This window comes from Budorcas taxicolor, chromosome 14, assembly GCF_023091745.1.
Source record: "Budorcas taxicolor isolate Tak-1 chromosome 14, Takin1.1, whole genome shotgun sequence".
NCBI classification, from domain to species: Eukaryota; Metazoa; Chordata; class Mammalia; order Artiodactyla; family Bovidae; genus Budorcas; species Budorcas taxicolor.
This window is the reverse complement of record NC_068923.1, coordinates 34,071,163-34,092,264: the sequence shown is the minus strand read 5'-3', so window position 1 is coordinate 34,092,264 and position 21,102 is coordinate 34,071,163. Positions and strand designations below refer to the sequence as shown.

General features: G+C 39.8%; 1 protein-coding gene across 1 annotated transcript in view; it reads right to left on the bottom strand.

The window, feature by feature from the left end:
• SNTG1 (syntrophin gamma 1) overlaps positions 1-21,102 on the bottom strand; it is a 260,259-nt gene that overhangs the window by 25,440 nt on the left and 213,717 nt on the right. The window contains exons 13-15 of the mRNA XM_052651830.1: positions 5,960-6,076; positions 4,434-4,505; positions 1,265-1,417 (exon numbers count right to left, since the gene is read on the bottom strand). Of these exons, the coding sequence (XP_052507790.1) occupies positions 1,265-1,417; positions 4,434-4,505; positions 5,960-6,076 (342 nt within the window). The remainder of the gene's footprint in view (positions 1-1,264; positions 1,418-4,433; positions 4,506-5,959; positions 6,077-21,102) is intronic.

Genomic DNA, 21,102 nt, shown 5'->3' with positions numbered 1-21,102 from the left:
TAATACATGTCACAAATCAGTTCAATGTATTTGGAAAAGTATGCATCCAGGTCCACTGTTACAGGTAACTATCCAGATAATAATGATGTGTTGTTGCCATCAGACATTTCACATATAAGAAATAAAGTTTAATAAACACCTGCTGATTACTTGTGAGTACAAAATGCACTGACTTCAGTCAGTAGAGAAATAAAATACTCCCAGAAACCTACAACTCAGTGTGAGAAAAACAAATACAGATCACTCCAACCCATGCAGAGTGTGGACAGACCTAAGGAAAAAGACAAAAGAGATACTGCATTCTGGAGGGGGTTGGGGGCAAGCTTGAATAGGACCGATGAGGAGGAACAGTGGTGGGCACATGGCAGGGCAGACTGGGAGTCAGGAAAATCGTCCTCCCTGGTGTGACCTCTGAGAACACTTCAAATTCATCTGTGTGGTTTTGGAGGGTAGTGATGAATACAAGGTTTTCCAGCAAGAAAGAGACTTGTGAGTGAATAAACTCATTCCGGCTGGAAATTAAGTGGTTGTGATTGGAGACCAGGAAACGGCTTTGTAAACAATTAATTAACGTAAGAACATTTCTGTTTTACATGTCATGTATGGATGTCAGAGTTTGGCCATAAAGAAGGCTGAGTGCCAAAGAATTGATGCTTTTGAATGGAGGTGTTGGAGAAGATGCTTCAGAGTTCCTTGGACTGCAAGGAGATCCAGTCTATCCTAAAGGAGATCAGTCCTGAGCGTTCATTGGAAGGACTGACGCTGAACCTGAAGCTCCAATACTTTGGGCACCTAATGTGAAGAGCCAACTCATTAGAAAAGATCCTGATGCTGGGAAAGATTGCAGGCAGGAGGAGAAGGGGATGACAGAGGATGAGATGGATGGATGGCATCACCAAATCAGTGATGTGAGTTTGAGCAAGCTCTAGGAGATGGTGATGGACAGGGAAGCCTGGCATGCTGCAGTCCATAGGGTTGCAAAGAGTCGGACACAACTCACTGACTGAACAACAACAGCAAGATTCTAATTAAACTTAGAAATGTGTTTTTGATGGGTGGTAGGAAATAGGCTAGAAAGATCAAATTATAGAAAAATTAAAATGCTTTCAGAGTTGTGTTGCACCTCATTTAAACAATGGCCAATGACTGAACATTTGAGCCTCACAGAACTGGATTTTCATGTTCACTTGAATTTATATCAGAACTCTAGGGAGGGGTCATGCATCCTGGGGGTCACAGGTCCTCAGCTTTCACAGACCCTCACCTGTATCCGCTCCACCTCCAGGAAGGTTGCTGTTTGGAAGGCTCGTTCCCACTGGGCAAGGTCAGAGTCGAGCTCCACTGAGAAGTACAGGTCCTCCCCAGACTCGGACTGCACAGTGAAGCAGTGTCTCCGCCGGTCCAGCAGGTCACTGTCCTGATGGAAACGTGGAGTTATGCAGACTGGCACATACTTGAGCTACTGACCCAGTCACCCCTGGGTCAGTGTTGACCACTGTGTGGTGGAGACGCTGTAGTAACAAGGATTCTACCCTCTGAAATCACTAATTCTTCATTACAATGGTCACAGAGGACAATTCCCAGTCCTCAAAGTCCATAACTGACACATTTCCTTTCTGAACTGACACTGCAGAATTTCTGGCTTCAACTCTTCCTAGCAAGAGTAGTTATCAAAGTATTGACTGCATGAGATTCCATTTCTCACTGGACAGGTGGATAACACACAATGCTCCTTTTTCCTTCCAGAGCTGTGAAGATGATGAGATTAAGCAATACTTATTAATGTAATTTGTAAGTTTTAAGGTGATTATAAGCATGGTATCTTTTACTGAGTTGATTTCTATAATCCTTAAACTATCATGGGAATATTCTATCAGCTGAGACATGAAAAAACTGAGTCTAACATGTTTCAGAAATTTTACTGCTTTTTAAAAGCTACACATTTCCCTTACTTGCTGCCCTTACTTACATAACTGTAATTCATTAAGTCAAAAGGACCTTGACATGGCAATTTCTTGATCTTAGTAGAAGTTTTCAACTAATATGGTCACACATCTATATATGCAGCAACTTCAGGGATGTTAAAAGGTGAAAAGAATGCAGCTAAGAACTGACAAAAAATTGTAGAAGAGAAAGTTGAGGAAATGACTCAGAATGTTATAAATCTGCTTTTGTACATCACAAAATGAAAAAAAAATTGTGTCCTTTTCAGGCAATATGACCAATGTGGGAAAATAGCATGCATTTTAAATGATATTAACTCAATAATTACAAAATTTCAATTCTTTTGTGCTTTGCAGAAATTCATCAAGAGTAGGTGAAAGTAATATACATGAATGCAAGTATTTCCATTTTTATAGCTACGGGAGATGCCAAGATATTGAAATTACTTTTCTAATAAAATGTCACTGAATACCTACTGGAATAATTATTTTCAAAATTATCTATTCTTTAAATTATTATTCATATATTCACTATCTGAAGGGGTGTGGGGAAGGGGGATATCATGACCCCGGCGGGCCCTCTGCCTTTTAACCTGCCCTCTGTCACAGCCTGGATAAGGATCCCCCTGTTGAAATCTAGCCACTCGGCCTGGCTTGCACTCCTTCACTAGCTTAATGTCTCTTAGATTCAGCTGTTGACAGGAAACTTGGAGGAAATTCCTACTTAAAAAGAGTAGAGTTCCAGTAAAGACAAGTAACCCTCACGGACAATGCTGCATACCTTCCAGGGGAGAAATGCTTTATACTTAAACTTTTAAAAAAGTATACAGCATATAAACAAAATATGATTATCAAAAGAAGCTTTTTCATCTCTGATTTACATTCTTGATTTCTTATTTAGTATACTTGAATCAGTTTTCATTATTACTTTGATTGATATCAGCATTTCCCCCCCTAGGACATTGTTATGAAGCAAACAGAAGCTTTGCTACAATAAATTAGCATAACTAGCACTAGAAAAGCAAACAAACAAAGGACACATGAAAACAATAATGCTAATTTCTTATAATATTATTCAGGGTTGACTTTCAATACTGCCTATTGAGATTAATGGTTTTAATTAATAGCTATAAGATTCATCTTCAGATTTCTAATCTAATATTCTACTTCAGAGGATAATTACATCATACTAAAAAGAATCATCAAGTCCATGCTTTGAAATCCAAAGAATATATGGTTTTTAGGACAAATATCCATCCAGCAGGGAGAAGTGTACTACCTCTTCCTATAAATGTGGGCATTGAAAGGTCATTAACAGCCAGAATCATGGCTAGTTATTTGTCCCTGCCTTTAGGAAATAATCCAAAGTCCCCCCTTTAAATAGTTCCTAAAAAGAATAAAATTCCTACTCTCAGCTTTTAATACTTGGTATGTGAAGATTGTTCTTCAGTCTCCTAATATACCTTTTTAGAAAATAGAATCTTTTGCAGAAGTAGTAAAAATAAAAATAGTTTATAAGATATAGCCAGATGAAAATAACCTGTTAAGGTCCTGGCTGAAAAACCCTGCCCCCCTCAACAACAGGGCTTCCTGGCTGGCTCAGTGGTATAGAATCCACCTGCCAATGAAGGAGAGGGGGGTTCAATCTCTGGGTCTGGAAGATCCCCTGGAGAAGGAAATGGCAACCCACTCCAGTATTCTTGCCTGGAGAATCCCATGGACAGAGGAGTCTGGTGGGCTACAGTCCATGGGGTCGCAAAAAGTCCAACACAACTGAGCACACACACACACTCTTTAAAGTATGCAAAGGAGAAGTAACACAAAGCAGACAGTGCTCAGAATGTGTGGCTGAGTTTCTTTAAGAAATACTATCAACTGCAAAAGTTGACATCATTCTAAAGAAACAACTAGCAAAATGGATACAAAAGCTATCTGGAATTTTACTGAATTCTCAGTGACTTCTTATTGCAACAATCCTGTGTACAGCACAGAAGTGTGATTGGTTTATGATAGCTGAATATGCAGCTCTACACTCCGAGAAACAATGTAACTGTGAGACTTAAATATATTACATATGTGTGTGTGTGTGTACACACACACATCTTTCTTTGCATATACCTTTTTACTTTCTACATTCTCTAATTCCAAGTCTTATTCAGATCTTTCTCTTCTGCATTTTACACAGCAAATACAACTCTGGTAATAACTGAAGCTTAAAGTCAGACTATCTCCAGTTGACCTTCTACTTCATCCTCCAAGGACCTGACAAATTTCCCCTTGTGTCCCTCTCCCACGGACTTAAGACTTATCTAAGTCGATGTGCATTTCTCTCCACTCTATCTTTTCTCTTATGTATTTTTCTTTTCCATGTCTTCACCTTGTATTTTCCTTCATATCCAGGCATTGTTTATTTTCATAAACTGCCTGTGAACCCAGGACCCCAACTGGCCAAGCAAAGCCTTTAGAATCAACACCACTTTTGGGTCCTACCTTCAGGATCTTACACATGATCTCGTAAACTGAAAAAGTTTTCTCTGCTCGGGTCCAGTCCCACGTGGTCACCTTGAAAAGATGAGAAACGAGCTCATCCTGTGTTTTAGAAAGATGGCTGCTGCTTTGCTCTATTAATACCCGCGGTGCGCCCATGAAGTTCTCACACGCAGGCAAGGCAGCCTGAGCTGTGAGGTTTTCCTCATGCCGTGTTTCTGCCTCTGCTCCCCCCAGTTTCACACTGTTTCTCTTCCTCTTTCAGCAGGCATTTCATGTTATAAGCAACAACTTCCCACTGCTCGGTGTCTGGACGTATTTGAAGTACTGTGTACGTTGCTGCTGCTAAGTCGTGTCAGTCGTGTCCGACTCTGTGTGACCCCATAGACGGCAGCCCATCAGACTCCTCCGTCCCTGGGATTCCCCAGGCAAGAACACTGGAGTGGGTTGCCATTTCCTTCTCCAATGCATGAAAGTGAAAAGTAAAAGTGAAGCTGCTCAGTCGTGTCCGACCCTCAGCGACCCCATACACTGCAGCCTTCCAGGCTCCTCCGTCCATGGGATTTTCCAGGCAAGAGTATTGGAGTGGGGTGCCTTATCTCTACATAAATTAGAAGCGTTGTTTTGAGGGGAGTTAATTATTTTAATATGGGAAATGTAGCCAACATTTTGTAGTTACTGTAAATGAAAAATACTGTGTCCATATTTCACTATGTAATAGTCTGTTCTCTGTTTACCACTTTCTACACACAAAGAATACTGGACATCGTGTCAACGCTGGCTTTGCACTTAAGAAAGACATATTTACATCAAGAAGTTTTTCTAAGTTCTTAACATTGTGAAGCACTAAACAGCGTGTTGAAGCTGTTTCACTTGTTTATGCGTTAAACATGTATTTGTCTGTCCAGTCCTAAGAAATTGTTCAGAGTAGGGCCAGTGTAAAGGTGTAAGCGTTTATGATTTTCTCTCTGTCTTCTGGGTGATTTGAATTTTATGTGTACATAGATACTAAACATTACAACAAGTCTACCCTGATAATTCCAAGATCTTATGTAGTTATTAGACCTGTAAGCAAGTAGTCCGGCATTTAATATTTATAGTTGATAAATATTTATTGAAATTCTACGGTTGTGTAAGGTACATGTTTCCAAAAGCAAGACCTTAGGTGCAACAGGGCATCATCCAAATTTAATTTGAAGGCTGATGATTAAATACGGGATATTACAAGTTATCGAAAGCACTACTGATTTATTTGACTTAGACCTGTCAAATAATAAACATATTGAGCCTGGCAGAAATGCCAAAATAGAAATGCATCCTAGGTCTCTCAAGGGCTATAAAGTCAGTGTTTAATGCCAGAATATATATCTTTGGCAAGAAATCTTCAGAAACATTTGGACTATTTTGCATTTTTCCCTGTACCTTATTTTCAAAATATATCACTAATATGCTCTTTGTCATTGTAAAGTTGATGTCACTATGCTGTGATAACATGGGAAAAATAAGGGATGTTGAACAGAAACACTTACTGGAGGTGCCAGAAACTTGTAGAGGCAGGAGCCCCTCAGGGCCAGAAAGGTGGGTGAGTACACACGGTCCTGAAGTGGGTCTTGCTCCCGTGTTTCACACCAGCCCATGTAGACAATCTGCAAGGAAGTGGAATACAACTATCTGTCAACAGAGTCTCATTTCTGGGGGCTTATGTGTATAAAGCACCATAAGATGCTTTCATTCTCTTATGAAAGTGTCAGATTAACTGCTGCAAAAAGTACACTAATCACATTTACCTTCAATAAATGAGTGTGAACCAGTCATCAGATTTTATAATATGTCTCCATCAATGTTTATAAACAATAACCTTCAAGGAACCAATGATTAGGTTGATAACTGATTTCTCAAGAGAAAGAATGAAAGCCAGAATATCATGGAACATAAACATCAGGGTATAAAATGAGGACAACAATCAGCGTAGAATTCCATACATGGGGCAAAATTATCTTTTATTCATGATTTAATAAGGCTAACCTAAATTTGGGATGACTTTATGTATCTATTTTTACATTGATGGGTTAAGTCTGAAAATTACAGCACCTTGCACTGCTTTCTTTATATATTCAGAGAACTATCTTAACCTATAGTGTATCACGAGTCTAACTTTGTCTAACTCTGTGGGGACAAAAAAAATACCTTTCTATTTACAAGTAAGTAGTCCTTAATCTGAGAAATAGTGCAGGGAGATGAATGTAGTTAATTTTTGCTTTTCCATAGCTCAGAATCACATATAAAATCATTCGAAAGTAGACTGTACATATCTATTGTGCTGTTTGTTGCCTTAACAGCCATTAGGTTGAGATTCTTTTGCTTTAGAAAGTGTGTATGTTTTATTTTATAGTGACAATATATTACATTTAGCTTTGCATATTTGCAGGCTCTGCGCTGGCGGATTCAACCAACTGCGGACTGTAAACATAGGGCAACACTTCACAGTTGTGTGAATTCACAAATGCAGAACCCACAGATGTGGAGAGCGGACTGTGAGACTTGAGAAGCCGCAGACTTTGGTTCTGGAGACAGTCCTCTGAAGGAACCAAGGGATGGCAATAAGATCTGGATAATAAAAATAGCCGTTAGACAGGAAGGGGCAGAAGTGCTAAACAGACTTGCACTGGACCCTGTTTGCCATCTAAAGACAACTTTGTGGGTGTTAGAAACTGCTAACACTAGACCCAGTAGGCACAGTCTACTCTACTTTGCTATCATATTGTAGAAAAAGAGTGCATGTTTATTTCTTTTAAATCAAGCTTAATCATCAAACAAACAAATGCAATGCTGAGCGGACTATTTAAAACATATGCTGAGATCTTTTATGACAAATATGTGAGACATACTAGATAATGCAATAGAAAAGCACAGAAATGGTATTTTAAAATTTGGGGGAAATTCTACCTGCTTTAAAATGTGATTTAAACCCTTTCTTTGTCTTCATTTCTTTGTTAATTTAATCATTACTATATAAATTTGCACACTGATCCTTAATTTTGTTCCCTTTTGCTATTTTTACCTTTTATTTGAAGGGGTTCATTCTCCAGCCTTTGAATGAAATTAAGAAAACAATCTCATTCATAATAGCTACAGAGAATATAAAATACTTAGGAATGAACTTAACCAAAGAAGTGGAATATTTGTACACTGAAAACTGCAAAATTTTAATGAAGGGAATTATAGATACAGATAAACAGTAAGACATCTGCGTCCATGGATTGGAAGAATTAATATTTTAAGAGATCTGTAACATCCAATGTGACCACCATTGCAGTGAATCCCAACCAAAATCCCTGTGGTTTCTTGAGGAAATCATCCTAAAGTCCACAGGAAATCATCCTAAAGTCCTCAGAAGACCCTGAATAGCCATATCAAGCGTGTTCCTTATGGCATTATTCTCAGTCCCAACCATGTACATGTGGCTTAAAACATTGATAAACTGTGTGCCCTCCAACATATGTTGTAGACAAACACTGTAGCAAACTGTGATACCATAAAGGAAGAGGATACAGCAAGGAAAATTGTAGTCACACAGAACAATGTAAGTGAATGTCAAGGAACACAATGTGAACTGAAAGAAAGCAGATACACAACTATATTTATACACATTATAAACATATATGACCTTGATTCAGATAAACTACAGGAGTAGTTTGCAATGCATTCCTGGTTGGGGTACAGAGACCTATAGCAAAGCTAGACAATCATTACCGAGTTGTCAGGACAGTAGTTACTTTAGACGGATGCAAACCCAGTATGAGTGGGAAGGACACACTGGGGAGACAGAATCTAAGTTGAGCACAACCCACTTTTCTTGACTTCGACTGTGATTACACAGGGCTTTAACTTTTGAATAATGAAGGTATACATCTATGTTTTATGAAATTTCTATACATGTACTATATTTTATGAAACCTCATTTTAAAAATAGCACATAATGTGTACTATTAATAAAAGTCTTATAACAAATCCATCTTAAAAATAATAGATTTTGTGAGTTTTACAAGCAGAAAGTCTTCCAACAAATATAGTTAAATTGCCCTATTATTCTGGGGCTGCTACAACGAGGTAAAACTTTATTTATTATGAATTTTATCACCCTAATCAGATATGCAGATCACCACCCTTATGGCACAAAGTGAAAAAGAACTAAAAAGCCTCTTGATGAAAGTGAAAGAGGAGAGTGAAAAAGTTGGCTTAAAGCTCAACAGTCAGAAAACAAAGATATGGCATCCGGTCCCATCACTTGATGGGAAACAGATGGGGAAACAGTGGAAACAGTGTCAGACTTTATTTTGGGGGGCTCCAAAATCACTGCAGATGGTGACTGCAGCCATGAAATTAAAAGACGCTTACTCCTTGGAAGAAAAGTTATGACCAACCTAGATAACGTATTCAAAAGCAGAGACATTACTTTGCCGACTAAGATCCTTCTAGTCAAGGCTATGGTTTTTCCAGTAGTCATGTATGGATGTGAGAGTTGGACTGTGAAGAAGGCTGAGCGCTTAAGAATTGATGCTTTTGAACTGTGGTGTTGGAGAAGACTCTTGAGACTTCCTTGGACTGCAAGGAGATCCAACCAGTCCATTCTGAAGGAGATCAGCCCTGGGATTTCTTTGGAAGGAATGATGCTGAAGCTGAAACTCCAGTACTTTGGCCACCTCATGCAAAGAGTTGACTCATTGGAAAAGACTCTGATGCTGGGAGGGATTGGGGGCAGGAGGAGAAGGGGACGACCGAGGATGAGATGGCTGGATGGCATCACTGACTTGATGGACGTGAGTCTGAGTGAACTCCGGGAGATGGTGATGGACAGGGAGGCCTGGCGTGCTGCGATTCATGGGGTCGCAAAGAGTCGGACACGATTGAGCGACTGAACTGAACTGAACTGAACTGAATCATTATATTATTGCTCAATTAAGTCAGAGTATTTCATTCTAATTCAATTTGATAAAACTTACAGTTTCCCTATGTTTATGATTTCTCTGCATTGACGAGAGAAAAGAGAATAAAGTGGTGTACACAATCAAGAGACGGAAATAACTGAGCTTCCTAAGACCATGTGATTTGGAGTTTACTGTCTTTTTCCACCTCTATAATTTACTAGAAGCTGAAATAGTAAGAATGATGTACTGATATTTTTCAAGAATTATCATTAAATACAATTTTTTAAAATTTGAACTGATTATAGCTCTGAGGAATGAGCTGAAGATGTAACTAATAAAAATGGGATTATCGGATCTGAAAGGGATATTTCTTCATACTTGTTCTCCAGGCCAAAGATTGACCTTATTACTTTCTGTGCCAAGGGAAAGAGCTGTTCTCAGTTTGGCAGAAAGGTCAGAAAACAGTTTCCGCTTCTCATCATTAACCTGATTCGTGGGAATAATTACATGGTTGAGGAGACATAATGCATTTTCAGTAAATTCATCCTACACTTGTCACACCAAACAATAACTCTAAAGAAAAACTGTGTCACTTAACCTTATTTTAAAAAGAAATAGATGAGCAATACAAGTATAAGGATATTTCAAATGGAATACTTTAGAAATAAGTAGAATTAAAGGGAAATAGTTTTTATATAAACAAAATGACAAATGAACTGCCAACCATATATCATACAATTTTCAGATAAATATTTTGGAGACTTGCCTATTTTTCAGCTTTATTAAGGTATAAATTGACACAGAAAAATGTAAAATATTACAGTGATTTGCTATGCACATCTACTGTGAAACGATTCTTTCTATCTAGTTGATAAACACATCTATCATCTCACATATTTATTTATATATAAATATATGTCATATGTTCCATTCAGTTCAGTCACTCAGTCACATCTGACTCTTTGCAACCCCCTGGACTGCAGCCAGGCTTCCATGTACATTACCAACTCCCGGAGCTTGCTCAAACTTACATCCATTGAGTTAGTGATCCGACCATCTCATCCTCCATCATCCCCTTCTCCTCCTGCCTTCAATCTTTCCCAGCATCAGGGTCTTTTCCAATAAGTCAGTTCTTCGCATCAGGTGGCCAAAGTATTGGAGCTTCAGCATCAATACTTCCAATGTATATTCAGGACTGATTTCCTTTAGGACTGACTGGTGTGATCTCCTTGCAGTCCAAGGGACTCTCAAGGGTCTTCTCCAACATCACAGTTCAAAAGCATCAATTCTTTGGTGTGCAGCTTTCTTTATAGTGCAACTCTCATATCCAAACATGACTACTGGAAAAACCATAGCTTTGACCAGATAGACCTTTGTTGGCAAAGCAATGTCTTTGCTTATTAATATGCTATCTAGGTTTGTCATAGCTTTTCTTCCAAGGAGCAAGCGTCTTTTAATTTCATGGCTGCAGTCACCATCTGCAGTGATTTTGGAGCCCAAGAAAATAAAGTCTCTCACTGTTTCCATTGTTTCCCCATCTATTTGCCATGAAGTGATGGGACCAGATGCCATGATATTTGTTTTTTGAATATTGAGTTTTAAGCCAGCTTATTCACTCTCCTCTTTCACCTTCATCATGAAGCTCTTTAGTTCCTCTTCGATTTCTGCCATAAGGGTGGTGTCATCTGTATATCTGAGGTTATTGATATTTCTCCCTACAATTTTGATTCCAGCTTGTGCTTCATCCAACTCAGCATTTCACATGATGTACTCTGCGTATGTTAAATAAGCAGAGCGACAATATACAGCCTTGACATTCTCCTTTCCCAGTTTTGAACCATCTGTTGTTCCATGTCCAGTTCTAACTGTTTCTTCTTGACTTGCATGCAGAATTCTCAGGAGGTGGCTAAGGTGTTCTGGTATTCCCATCTCTTTCAGAATTTACCATAGTTTGTTGTGATCCACACCAGCAAACCCTTTGTCATAGTCAATAAAGCAGAAGTAGATGTTCTTCTGGAATTCTCTTGCTTTTTCTATGATCCAACGGTTGTTGCCAATTTGATCTCTGGTTCCTCTACCTTTTGTAAATCCAGCTTGAACATCTGGAAGTTCTTGGTTCACATTCTGTTGAAGACTCCATTGGAGAATTTTTGCATTACTTTGCTAGTGTATGAGATGAGTGCAATTGTGCAGTAGTTTGAACATTCTTTGACATTGAGTTTCTTTTGGATTAGAATGAAAACACCTTTTCCACTCCTGTGGCTACTGCCGAGTTTTCCAAATTTGCTGGCATACTGAATGCAGCACTTTAACAACATTATCTTTTAGAATTTAAAATAGCTCAACTGGAATTCTATTACCTCCACTAGCCTTGTAGTGATGCTTCATAAGGCCCACTTCACTTCAGACTCCAGGATGTCTGGCTCTAGGTGGGTGATCACACCATCGTGGTTATCTGGGTCATTAAGATATTTTTGTATAGTCCTTCTGTGTATTCTTGCCACCTTTTCCTAATATCTTCTGCTTCTGTTAGGTCCATACCATTTTCGTCCTTTATTGTGTCCATCTTTGCATAAAATGTTCCCTTGGTATCTCTAATTTTCTTGAAAAGATCTCTAGTCTTTCCCATTCTATTGTTTTCCTCTATTTCTTTGCATTGATCACTGAGGAAGGCTTTCTTATCTCTCCTTGCTATTCTTTGGAACTCTGCATTCAGATGGGTATATCTTTCCTTTTCTCCTTTGCCTTTAGCTTCTCTTCTTTTCTCAGCTATATGTAAGGCTTCCTCAGACAATCATTGTGCCTTTTTGTGTTGCTTTTTCTTGGGGATGGGTGTAATTTATATTATAAATTCACATAATTTTGGTGAGGGCATTTAAGTTCTCATCTCTTAGAAAATTGTAAATACTCAGTGTTATCGACCAGTCACCATATGCACATAGGGTCCTCAACATTGTTCCTCTTATACATGCAAGTCCGCACCCTTATACTGGTCTCTCCCTGTTTCCTCCAGCCCCAGCTGCTGGCACTCATGGTTCTACCCTCTGTTTTTCTGAGTTTGATTTAGTTTTTTATTTCATGTATAAGTGATACAGTGCATTATTTATCTTTCTCTTTTAGCATAGTGACTTCAGGCTTCATCCATGTTGACATAAATGCCAGGATTTCCTTCATTTTCATGGCTAAATAATATTTCACATGTATATGTGTGTGTGTGTATATGTGCATGTGTGTGTACACATGTATATAGTGTATAAACTCTCTATTATCCACTAACCTGTCAACAGCTTGTTTCCATATCTTTGCTATTATAAGTAACACTACAGTTACATGGGAGGGCAGATGTCTCTTCAAGATCCTGTTTTTGTTTCCTTTGAGAATATACCCAGATATGGCATTGCCAGAAGAAAACAGCAACCCACTCCAGTATTCTTGCCTGGAGAATCCCGTGAACAGAGGATCCTCGTGGGCTACAGTCCATGGGGTAGCAAAGAGTTGGACACGACTGAGTCACTGAGCATGGCGGCATTGCTGGATCATATGGCAGCTCTATTTTTAATTTTTTGAGGATCCTCCATACTGTTTCTTATAGCGGTGGCTGCACCAGTTTACATTCTCACCAACAGTGCACTAGGGCTCCTTTCTCACATCCACATCAATACTTATCTCTTACCTTTTTATATCAGCCATTGTGATTTTGATTGCATAAACTTGCCTATTTTAAACTACATGTGAAAACACGTCCATTACATGAAGTCTGTGCTGCATAGCAATATTTTATTCTTTAATTTTTGATCATTTTATTTTACATTACTTTTTCCCAGTTTTAAATAAACTTTGTTTTGCAGAGCTGTTTTTGGTTTACAGCATCATTGAGTGGAAGGTATGGAGATTTCCCAAAGATGTCTCACTCTGCTACCTTAGTTCAGTTCAGTTCAGTTGCTCAGTCGTGTCCGACTCTTTGTGACCCCAGGAATCACAGCACGCCAGGTCTCCCTGTCCATCACCAACTCCCAGAGTTCACTCAGACTCATATCCATCGAGTCAGTGATGCCATCCAGCCATCTCATCCTCGGTCGTCCCCTTCTCATCCTGCCCCCAATTCCTCCCAGCATCAAAGTCCTTTCCAATGAGCCAACTCTTCGCATGAGGTGGCCAAAGTACTGGAGTTTCAGCTTTAGCATCATTCCTTCAAAGAAATCCCAGGGCTGATCTCCTTCAGAATGGACTGGTTGGATCTCCTTGTAGTCCAAGGGACTCTCAAGAGTCTTCTCCAACACCACACTTCAAAAGCATCAATTCTTAAGCGCTCAGCCTTCTTCACAGTCCAATTATCGCATCCATACATGACCATAGGGAAAATCATAGCCTTGACTAGACAGACCTTAGTTGGCAAAGTAATGTCTCTGCTTTTGAATATGCTATCTAGGTTGGTCATAACTTTTCTTCCAAGGAGTAAGCGTCTTTTAATTTCATGGCTGCACCTGTGTAATCCCCACTATCAACATCCCCCCACAGACAGTACATTTGTTACAATTGCTGGTTTTATATAGATACACTTTATTGCCTAAAGTCCTCCATTTACTTTAGGGTCGCTCTTGGTGTTGTACATTCTATAGGTTTTAACAAATGTGTAGAGACATGTATCCACCAATCTAGTATCATACAGAATAATTCTGTTGCCCTAAGAACCTACTGTGCTAAGCCTATTCATCCCTCCCTACTCAACCCCTAGAAACCAATGCCCTTTTCAGTCTTGCCAGCATTCTGCCCTTTCCAAAATGGCCAACAGTTAGACTCAAACAGCACATAGCTCATTCAGACTGACCTCCTTCATTTGCTATCACACGTTTAGTTACATGTGGGTCTTTCGTGGCTGGACAGCTCACTTCATGGTATCACCAAACAGCATCCCACTGTCTGGATGTACCACAGGGTATTCATCCTTTCATCTATGGAAGACCGCTGGGCTGCTTCTGAGTTTGGGCCATTATGATGAAATAAAAGTGCTGTACACAGCAAACGCATGGCTTTCTGTATGGACACAGGCTTTCAACTAAGGTAAATACCATGAAGGGGTGATTGCCAAGATGAACAGTTAAAGTATACTTAATGTTATAAGATACAACCAAAGTGCTTTCCACAGTGGCTGTGTGCACCACCTGCGTTCCCACCAGAGTGGATGAGAGCTCCCACCGCTCCGCACCCTCGCCAGCGCTTGGTGCTGTCAGCTCTCTGGATATTGGCCATTGTAAAAGGGAGTGCAGTGGTGTCAATGTCTCATCATTGTAGTTTACATTTTCCTGATGATATAGGACTTGGGCCTTCTTTTCCTATGTTGACTTGCCATCTGTATTTCTTCCTTGGTGAGGTATCTACTAGGGTCATTGGCCTCCTTTTAAATTGAGCTGTTTTCTTATTCTTGAATTTCAAATGTTCTTTGCATATTTTGGGTAACAGTCCTTTATCAGATACACGTTCTGCAAATATTTTCTCCCAATCTGTGGCTTGTCTTCTCATCCTATTGATACTGCCTTTTGCAGATCAAAGGTTTTACTTTTAATAAAGTTCACTTTAGCAGTGATTTCTTTCATAGATCATGTCTTGGTGTTGTTTCTGAAATGTCATCACCATGTGAGGGCTGGTCATGAAAGGTGAGACCCAGAGTGCCTGTCACCCAATAAGCAGCTTTGCTAACAGACACCCATGGAAAAACAAGACTTCATCAGAATGGCTGGTAGGAAAGGTCAAAACTCTTAAGGCTTCGTTGCAACCTAAAAGATAGGATTTGTTAGTAGTTATATGTTTCAGGTTATAAATATTTAGGCCTGGGAGTTTAATTGGTCCTTTATTTGAATATAAGTATTTATTTAATTATGTATCACAACAGCAGAGGTGTAGTGGAATTTTTGCTGTCGATAAATACGTATAACTCTGCAAATAAAACATCATAAGCATGATTGTAGGGGATTCTGCTATGGTCAATGAAACGTTTCAGTAGCCAAAGCTACTGTGCATTTGAAATTAATATGGAAGCAATAAAATCAAATCACATTTCTTACAGTCTATTTTAATTTCACTGCTATGCTGACATTACAATTTTTCCTACTACATAATTTCAAAGAAAAAAAGACAATAAGTTCCACATATAAGAGAAGTTTATGAAGGGAATCAAATTACTAAAAATTTAGAGAGCTCAGAGTGAGGCTTGGCTTAATTTCCTGTTCTGTTAAAAGCCAATGAGTATAGGACCACTGTGGAAATAAATAAGCCACTGAAATATAGAAATAGTTTATTTTCTGAAAACCATTTCTGTCACTAACAGATATTTCATAAAAGAACAATTAATTTCTCTTCTAAAGAACTTTAAAGTCCTATTTCCATTTCAGTTCAGTTCAGTTCAATCACTCAGTCATGTCCGACTCTTTGCAACCCCGTGAACCTGAGTACACCAGGCCTCCCTGTCCATCACCAACTCCTAGAGTCCACCCAAACCCATGTCCATTGTTTTGGTGATGCCATCCAACCATCTCATCCTCTGTCATCCCCTTCTCCTCCTGCCCTCAATCTTTCTCAGCATCAGGGTCTTTTCAAGTGAGTCAGCTCTCCATTATCAGGTGGCCAAAATATTAGAGTTTCAGCTTCAACATCAGTCCTTCCAATAAACACCCAAGACTGATTTCCTTTAGGATGGACTGGTTGGATCTCCTTGAAGTCCAAGGGACTCTGAAGAGTCTTCTCCAATATCACAGTTCAAAAGCATCAATTCTTTGGCACTCAGCTTTCTTTATAGTTCAACTCTCACATCCATACATGACTACTGGAAAAACCATAGCCTTGACTAGATGGATATTTGTTGGCAAAGTAATGTCTCTACTTTTTAATATGCTGTCTAGGTTGGTCATAACTTTCCTTCCAAGGAGCAAGTGCCTTTTAATTTCATGGCTGCAGTCACCATTTGCAGTGATTTTGGAGCCCAGAAAAAAAAAGTTAGCCACTGTTTCCACTGTTTCCCCATCTGTTTCCCAAGAAGTGATGGGACCGGATGCCATGATCTTAGTTTTCTGAATATTGAGCTTTAAGCCAACTTTTCCACTTTCCTCTTTCACTTTCATCAAGAGGCTCTTTAGCTCCTCTTCACTTTCTGCTATAATGGTGGTGTCATCTGCATATCTGAGGTTATTGCTATTTCTCCCAAATTTTGATTCCAGCTTATGCTTCCTCCAGCCCAGCATTTCTCATGATGTACCCTGCATGAAAGTGTGGGGCCACCCAATATGGACAGGTCATGGTGTAGAGGTCTGACAGAATGTGGTCCACTGGAGAAGGGAATAGCAAACCACTTCAGTATTCTTGCCTTGAGAACCCCATGAAGAGTATGAAGAGGCAAAATGATAGGATACTGAAAGAGGAACTCCCCAGATCGGTAAGTGCCCTATATGCTACTGGAGATCAGTGGAGAAATAACTCCAGAAAGAATGAAGGAATGGAGCCAAAGCAAAAACAATACCCAGCTGTGGATGTGACTGGTGATAGAAGCAAGTCCGATGCTATAAAGAGCAATATTGCATAGGAACCTGGAATGTTAGGTCCATGAATCAAGGCAAAATGGAAGTGGTCAAACAGGAGACAGCAAGAGTGAATGTCGACATCCTAGGAATCAGCGAACTAAAATGGACTGGAATGGGTGAATTTAACTCAGATGACCATTATATCTACTACTGTGGGCAGGAATCCCTTCGGAGAAATGGAGTAGCCATGATGGTCAACAAAAGAGTCTGAAATGCAGTGCTTGGATGCAATCTCAAAAATGACAGAATGATCTCTGTTCGGTTCCAAGGCAAACCATTCAATATCACGGTAATCAAAGCCTATGCTCCAACCAGTAACACTGAAGAAGCTAAAGTTGAATGGTTCTATGAAGACTTACAAGACCTTTTAGAATTAACACCCCAAAAAGATGTCCTTTTCATTATAGGGGACTGGAGTGCAAAAGTAGGAAGCAAAGAAACACCTGGAGTAACAGGCAAATTTGGCCTTGGAATACAGAATGAAGCAGGGGAAAGGCTAATAGAGTTTTGCCAAGAGAACGCACTGGTCATAGCAAACACACTCTTCCAACAACACAAGAGAAGACTCTACACGTGGACATCACCAGATGGTCAACACCGAAATCAGATTGATTCTATCCTTTGCAGCCAAAGATGGAGAAGCTCTATATACAGTCAGCAAAAACAAGATCAGGAGCTGACTGTGGCTCAGATCATGAACTCCTTATTGCCAAATTCAGATTTCAATTGAAGAAAGTGGGAGACACCACTGGACCATTCGGGTATGGCCTAAATCAAATCCCTTATGATTATACAGTGGAAGAGACAAATACATTTAAGGGACTAGATCTGATAGACAGAGTATTTCCATTTAGTGCCTTTCTAGTTTCTACTTTTGCATAAATAATACATTCTCCTTAATACCAGGCTGTAGTTAAGTTCTTGGGCTTCCCAGGTGGTGCAGTGGTAAAGAATTCACCCGAGAAGGCAAAAGATGCAGGAGACACAGTTTTCAATCCCAGTGTTGGGAAGACCCCCTGGAAAAGGAAATGTCAACCCACTCCACTATTCTTGCCTGGAGAATCCCATGGGCAGAGGAGTCTGATGGGCTACAGTCCATGGGGTTGAAATGAGTCAGACACAGAGCATGAGTTAAGTTCTTACACTATTTAAATAATGTTATAAAAACTCCAAAAACTGAATCAATAGAAAGAAGCAATAGCAACAAGCATTTTTTAGCCTTTTGAGCACAATAATCTTTTTTCTCTAACTTCATTTAATCAAATTGACCATGAATCTAGATCTGGACAGAGGTGATCTACACACAAATTCAGTGTTGATGACTTCATAGACATCCGGTATCATTTGGTTGGTGCAGGAAAACTCCTACTGTATAGCATGGTGGTGGTTTAGTTGCTCAGTTGTGTCTGACTCTTTGCGATCCCATGGAGTGTAGCCTGCCAGGGGTCTCTGTCCATGGGAGTGGGTTGCCATTTCTTTCTCCAGGGGATCTTCCCAACCCGGGGATAGAACCTGCAGATTCTATACTGACTGAGCTACCAGGAAAGCCCACTTCATAGCATGCTCCAGACTAAACTCCAACTTAGCTATCAAATTTTCAATGATGTGAAACTATCTAAAGTGGAAAACTTGAGAGGGTTTCCTTCTGTTGGAAGAAAGTCCACTGAGGTATACCGCAGTTACTTCCTCTTCTGGAGCGGAGGTCAGAGATCATGCAATCTCAAGAAGATTCTCAAGAGAAAGAAATATCATATGGCATCCCTTTTATGGTACAAATAAACTTATAAAATAGAAACTGACTCATAGACCTACAGAATGAACTTCTAGTTGCTGGGAAAGGGATAATTAGGGAGTTTGGGATGGTCACATACATTCTGCTGTGTTTAAAATAGATAACCAACAAGGACCTACTGTGTAGCACAGGGAACTCTACTCAGTGTTATGTGGCAGCCTGGATTGGGAGGGGAGTTTGAGGGAGAATGGATACATGTATATATACGACTGAATCCCTTCACCGTTCACCTGAAACTCTCACAACATTGCTAATCAACTACACTCCAACATAAAATAAAAAAGGAGAGAAAAAAAGGGAAAAAAGGAAGAGCTCAACATGTCAAGAAAACAGTTTTGCTTCCTCCTATGTCAGTACATGAAGGGCTTTTCTCTTAAGACAGCAGAGGACAGATGCCTTCCTGCCCCACCTGCTCACACTGGAGTACACAGTGTTCTATAAAAAGGTTTTAGGAACTTTACTCCTTGCTCTTTCACTCAAAAATCATAGCAGAAGGCAGATGAGAAAAACCCATATTGTTACATGTTATCTTTGGATCTGTATTAATTTATAAATAATTACATGTTTGGTACTTTATAATGGCACTTCATTTTCAGATACCAAAATCTGCATTGTTTCCTGTTGCAGGAATAGAAAAATTACCACAATTGTGGTGACTTGACACAGCACGAATGTATTATGTCATGGGCCCGCTGGTTGGAGCCAAAGTCAAGATGCCAGCAGCCTGCCTTCAGAAAGAAACCACTTCTCGGCCTTGTCCAGCCTACAGAACTGCTGTGTTCCCTCTCTCATGACCCCTTCTTCCACCCTCAGAGCCAGCACCTCTGCCTGCATCCAGGGTCACACAGTTCCTGTGATTTCACTCTCTTCCACTCACCTGAGCCTGGAAAGGTTCTCTGCTTTAAAGATTTGATTGGATAAACCAAGACAATACAGGGCAATGTCCCCATGGCAAAATTATCAACCAAAATCACACCTGAAAAGTCCCTTTTTCATGAAATCAATTCATAGGTTTCAGGGTTAGGACATGACACATGTTTGGTGGCCATGGTATTTGTGAAAGCAATTGAAGAATCAGCATGTTGACAAAATGTGCTTGAGAGACTTACCCTTGATACATTCAGTTCAGTTCAGTTGCTCAGTCATGTCCAACTCTTTGTGATCCAATGGACTGCAGCACGCCAGGCTTCCCTGTCCATCACCAACTCCCAGAGCCTGCTCAAACTCATGTCCATAGAGCCAGTGATGCCATCCAACCATCTCATCCTCAGTCATCCCCTTCTTCTCCTGTCTTCAATCTTTCCTAGCATTAGAGTTTTTTCCAATGAGTCAATTATTCATATCAGGTAGCCCAACTAATGGAGTTTCAGCTTCAGCATCAGTCTGTCCAATGAATATTCAGGGCTGATTTCCCTTAGGATGGACTAGTTTGACATCCTTGCAGTCCAAGGGACTGTCAATAGTCTTCTCCAATACCACAGTTCAAAAGTATCAGTTCTTTGGTGCTCAGCTTTCTTTATGGTCCAACTCTCACATCCATACACGACTACTGGAAAAACCATAGCTTTGACTACATGGACCTCTGTCAGCAAAGTAAAGTCTCTGCTTTTTAATATGCTGTCTTAAGTCTGTCATAGTTTTTCTTTCAAGGAGCAAGCATCTTTTAATTTCATGGTAGCAGTCACCATTTGCAGTGAATTTGGAGCTCAAGAAAATAAAGTTTCTCACTGTTTCCATTGTTTCTCCATCTATTTGCCATGAAGTGATGTCATTGGATGCCATGATCTTCATTTTTTGAATGTTGAGTTTTAAGCCAGCTTATTCACTCTCCTCTTTCACTTTCATCAAGAGGCTCTATAGTTCCTCTTTGATTTCTGCCATAAGGGTGGTGTCATCTGCATGTCTGAGGTTATTGATATTTCTCCCAAATTTTGCTTCCAGCTTGTGCTTCATCCAGCCTGGCATTTTGCATGATTTACTCTGCATATAAGTTAAATAAGAAGGTTAACAATATACAGCCTTGACATTCTCCTTCCCTAGTTTTGAACCAGCCCATTTTTCCATGTCTGGTTCTAACTATTGCTTCTTGAGTTGCATACAGATTTCTCAGGAGGCAGTAAAGCATTCTGGTATTCCCATCTCTAAGAATTTTCCACAGTTTGTTGTGATCCACACAGTCAAAAGATTTAGCATAGTCAATAAAGCAGAAGTAGATTTTGTTTTGAACTCTCTTGCCTTTCTGATGACCCAACAGATGTTGCCAATTTGATCTCTGGTTCCTCTGCCTTTTCTAAATGCAGCTTGAACATTTGGAAGCTCTTGGTTCACGTACTGTTGAAGCCTGATTTGGAGAATCTTGAGCATTACTTTGCTAGCGTGTG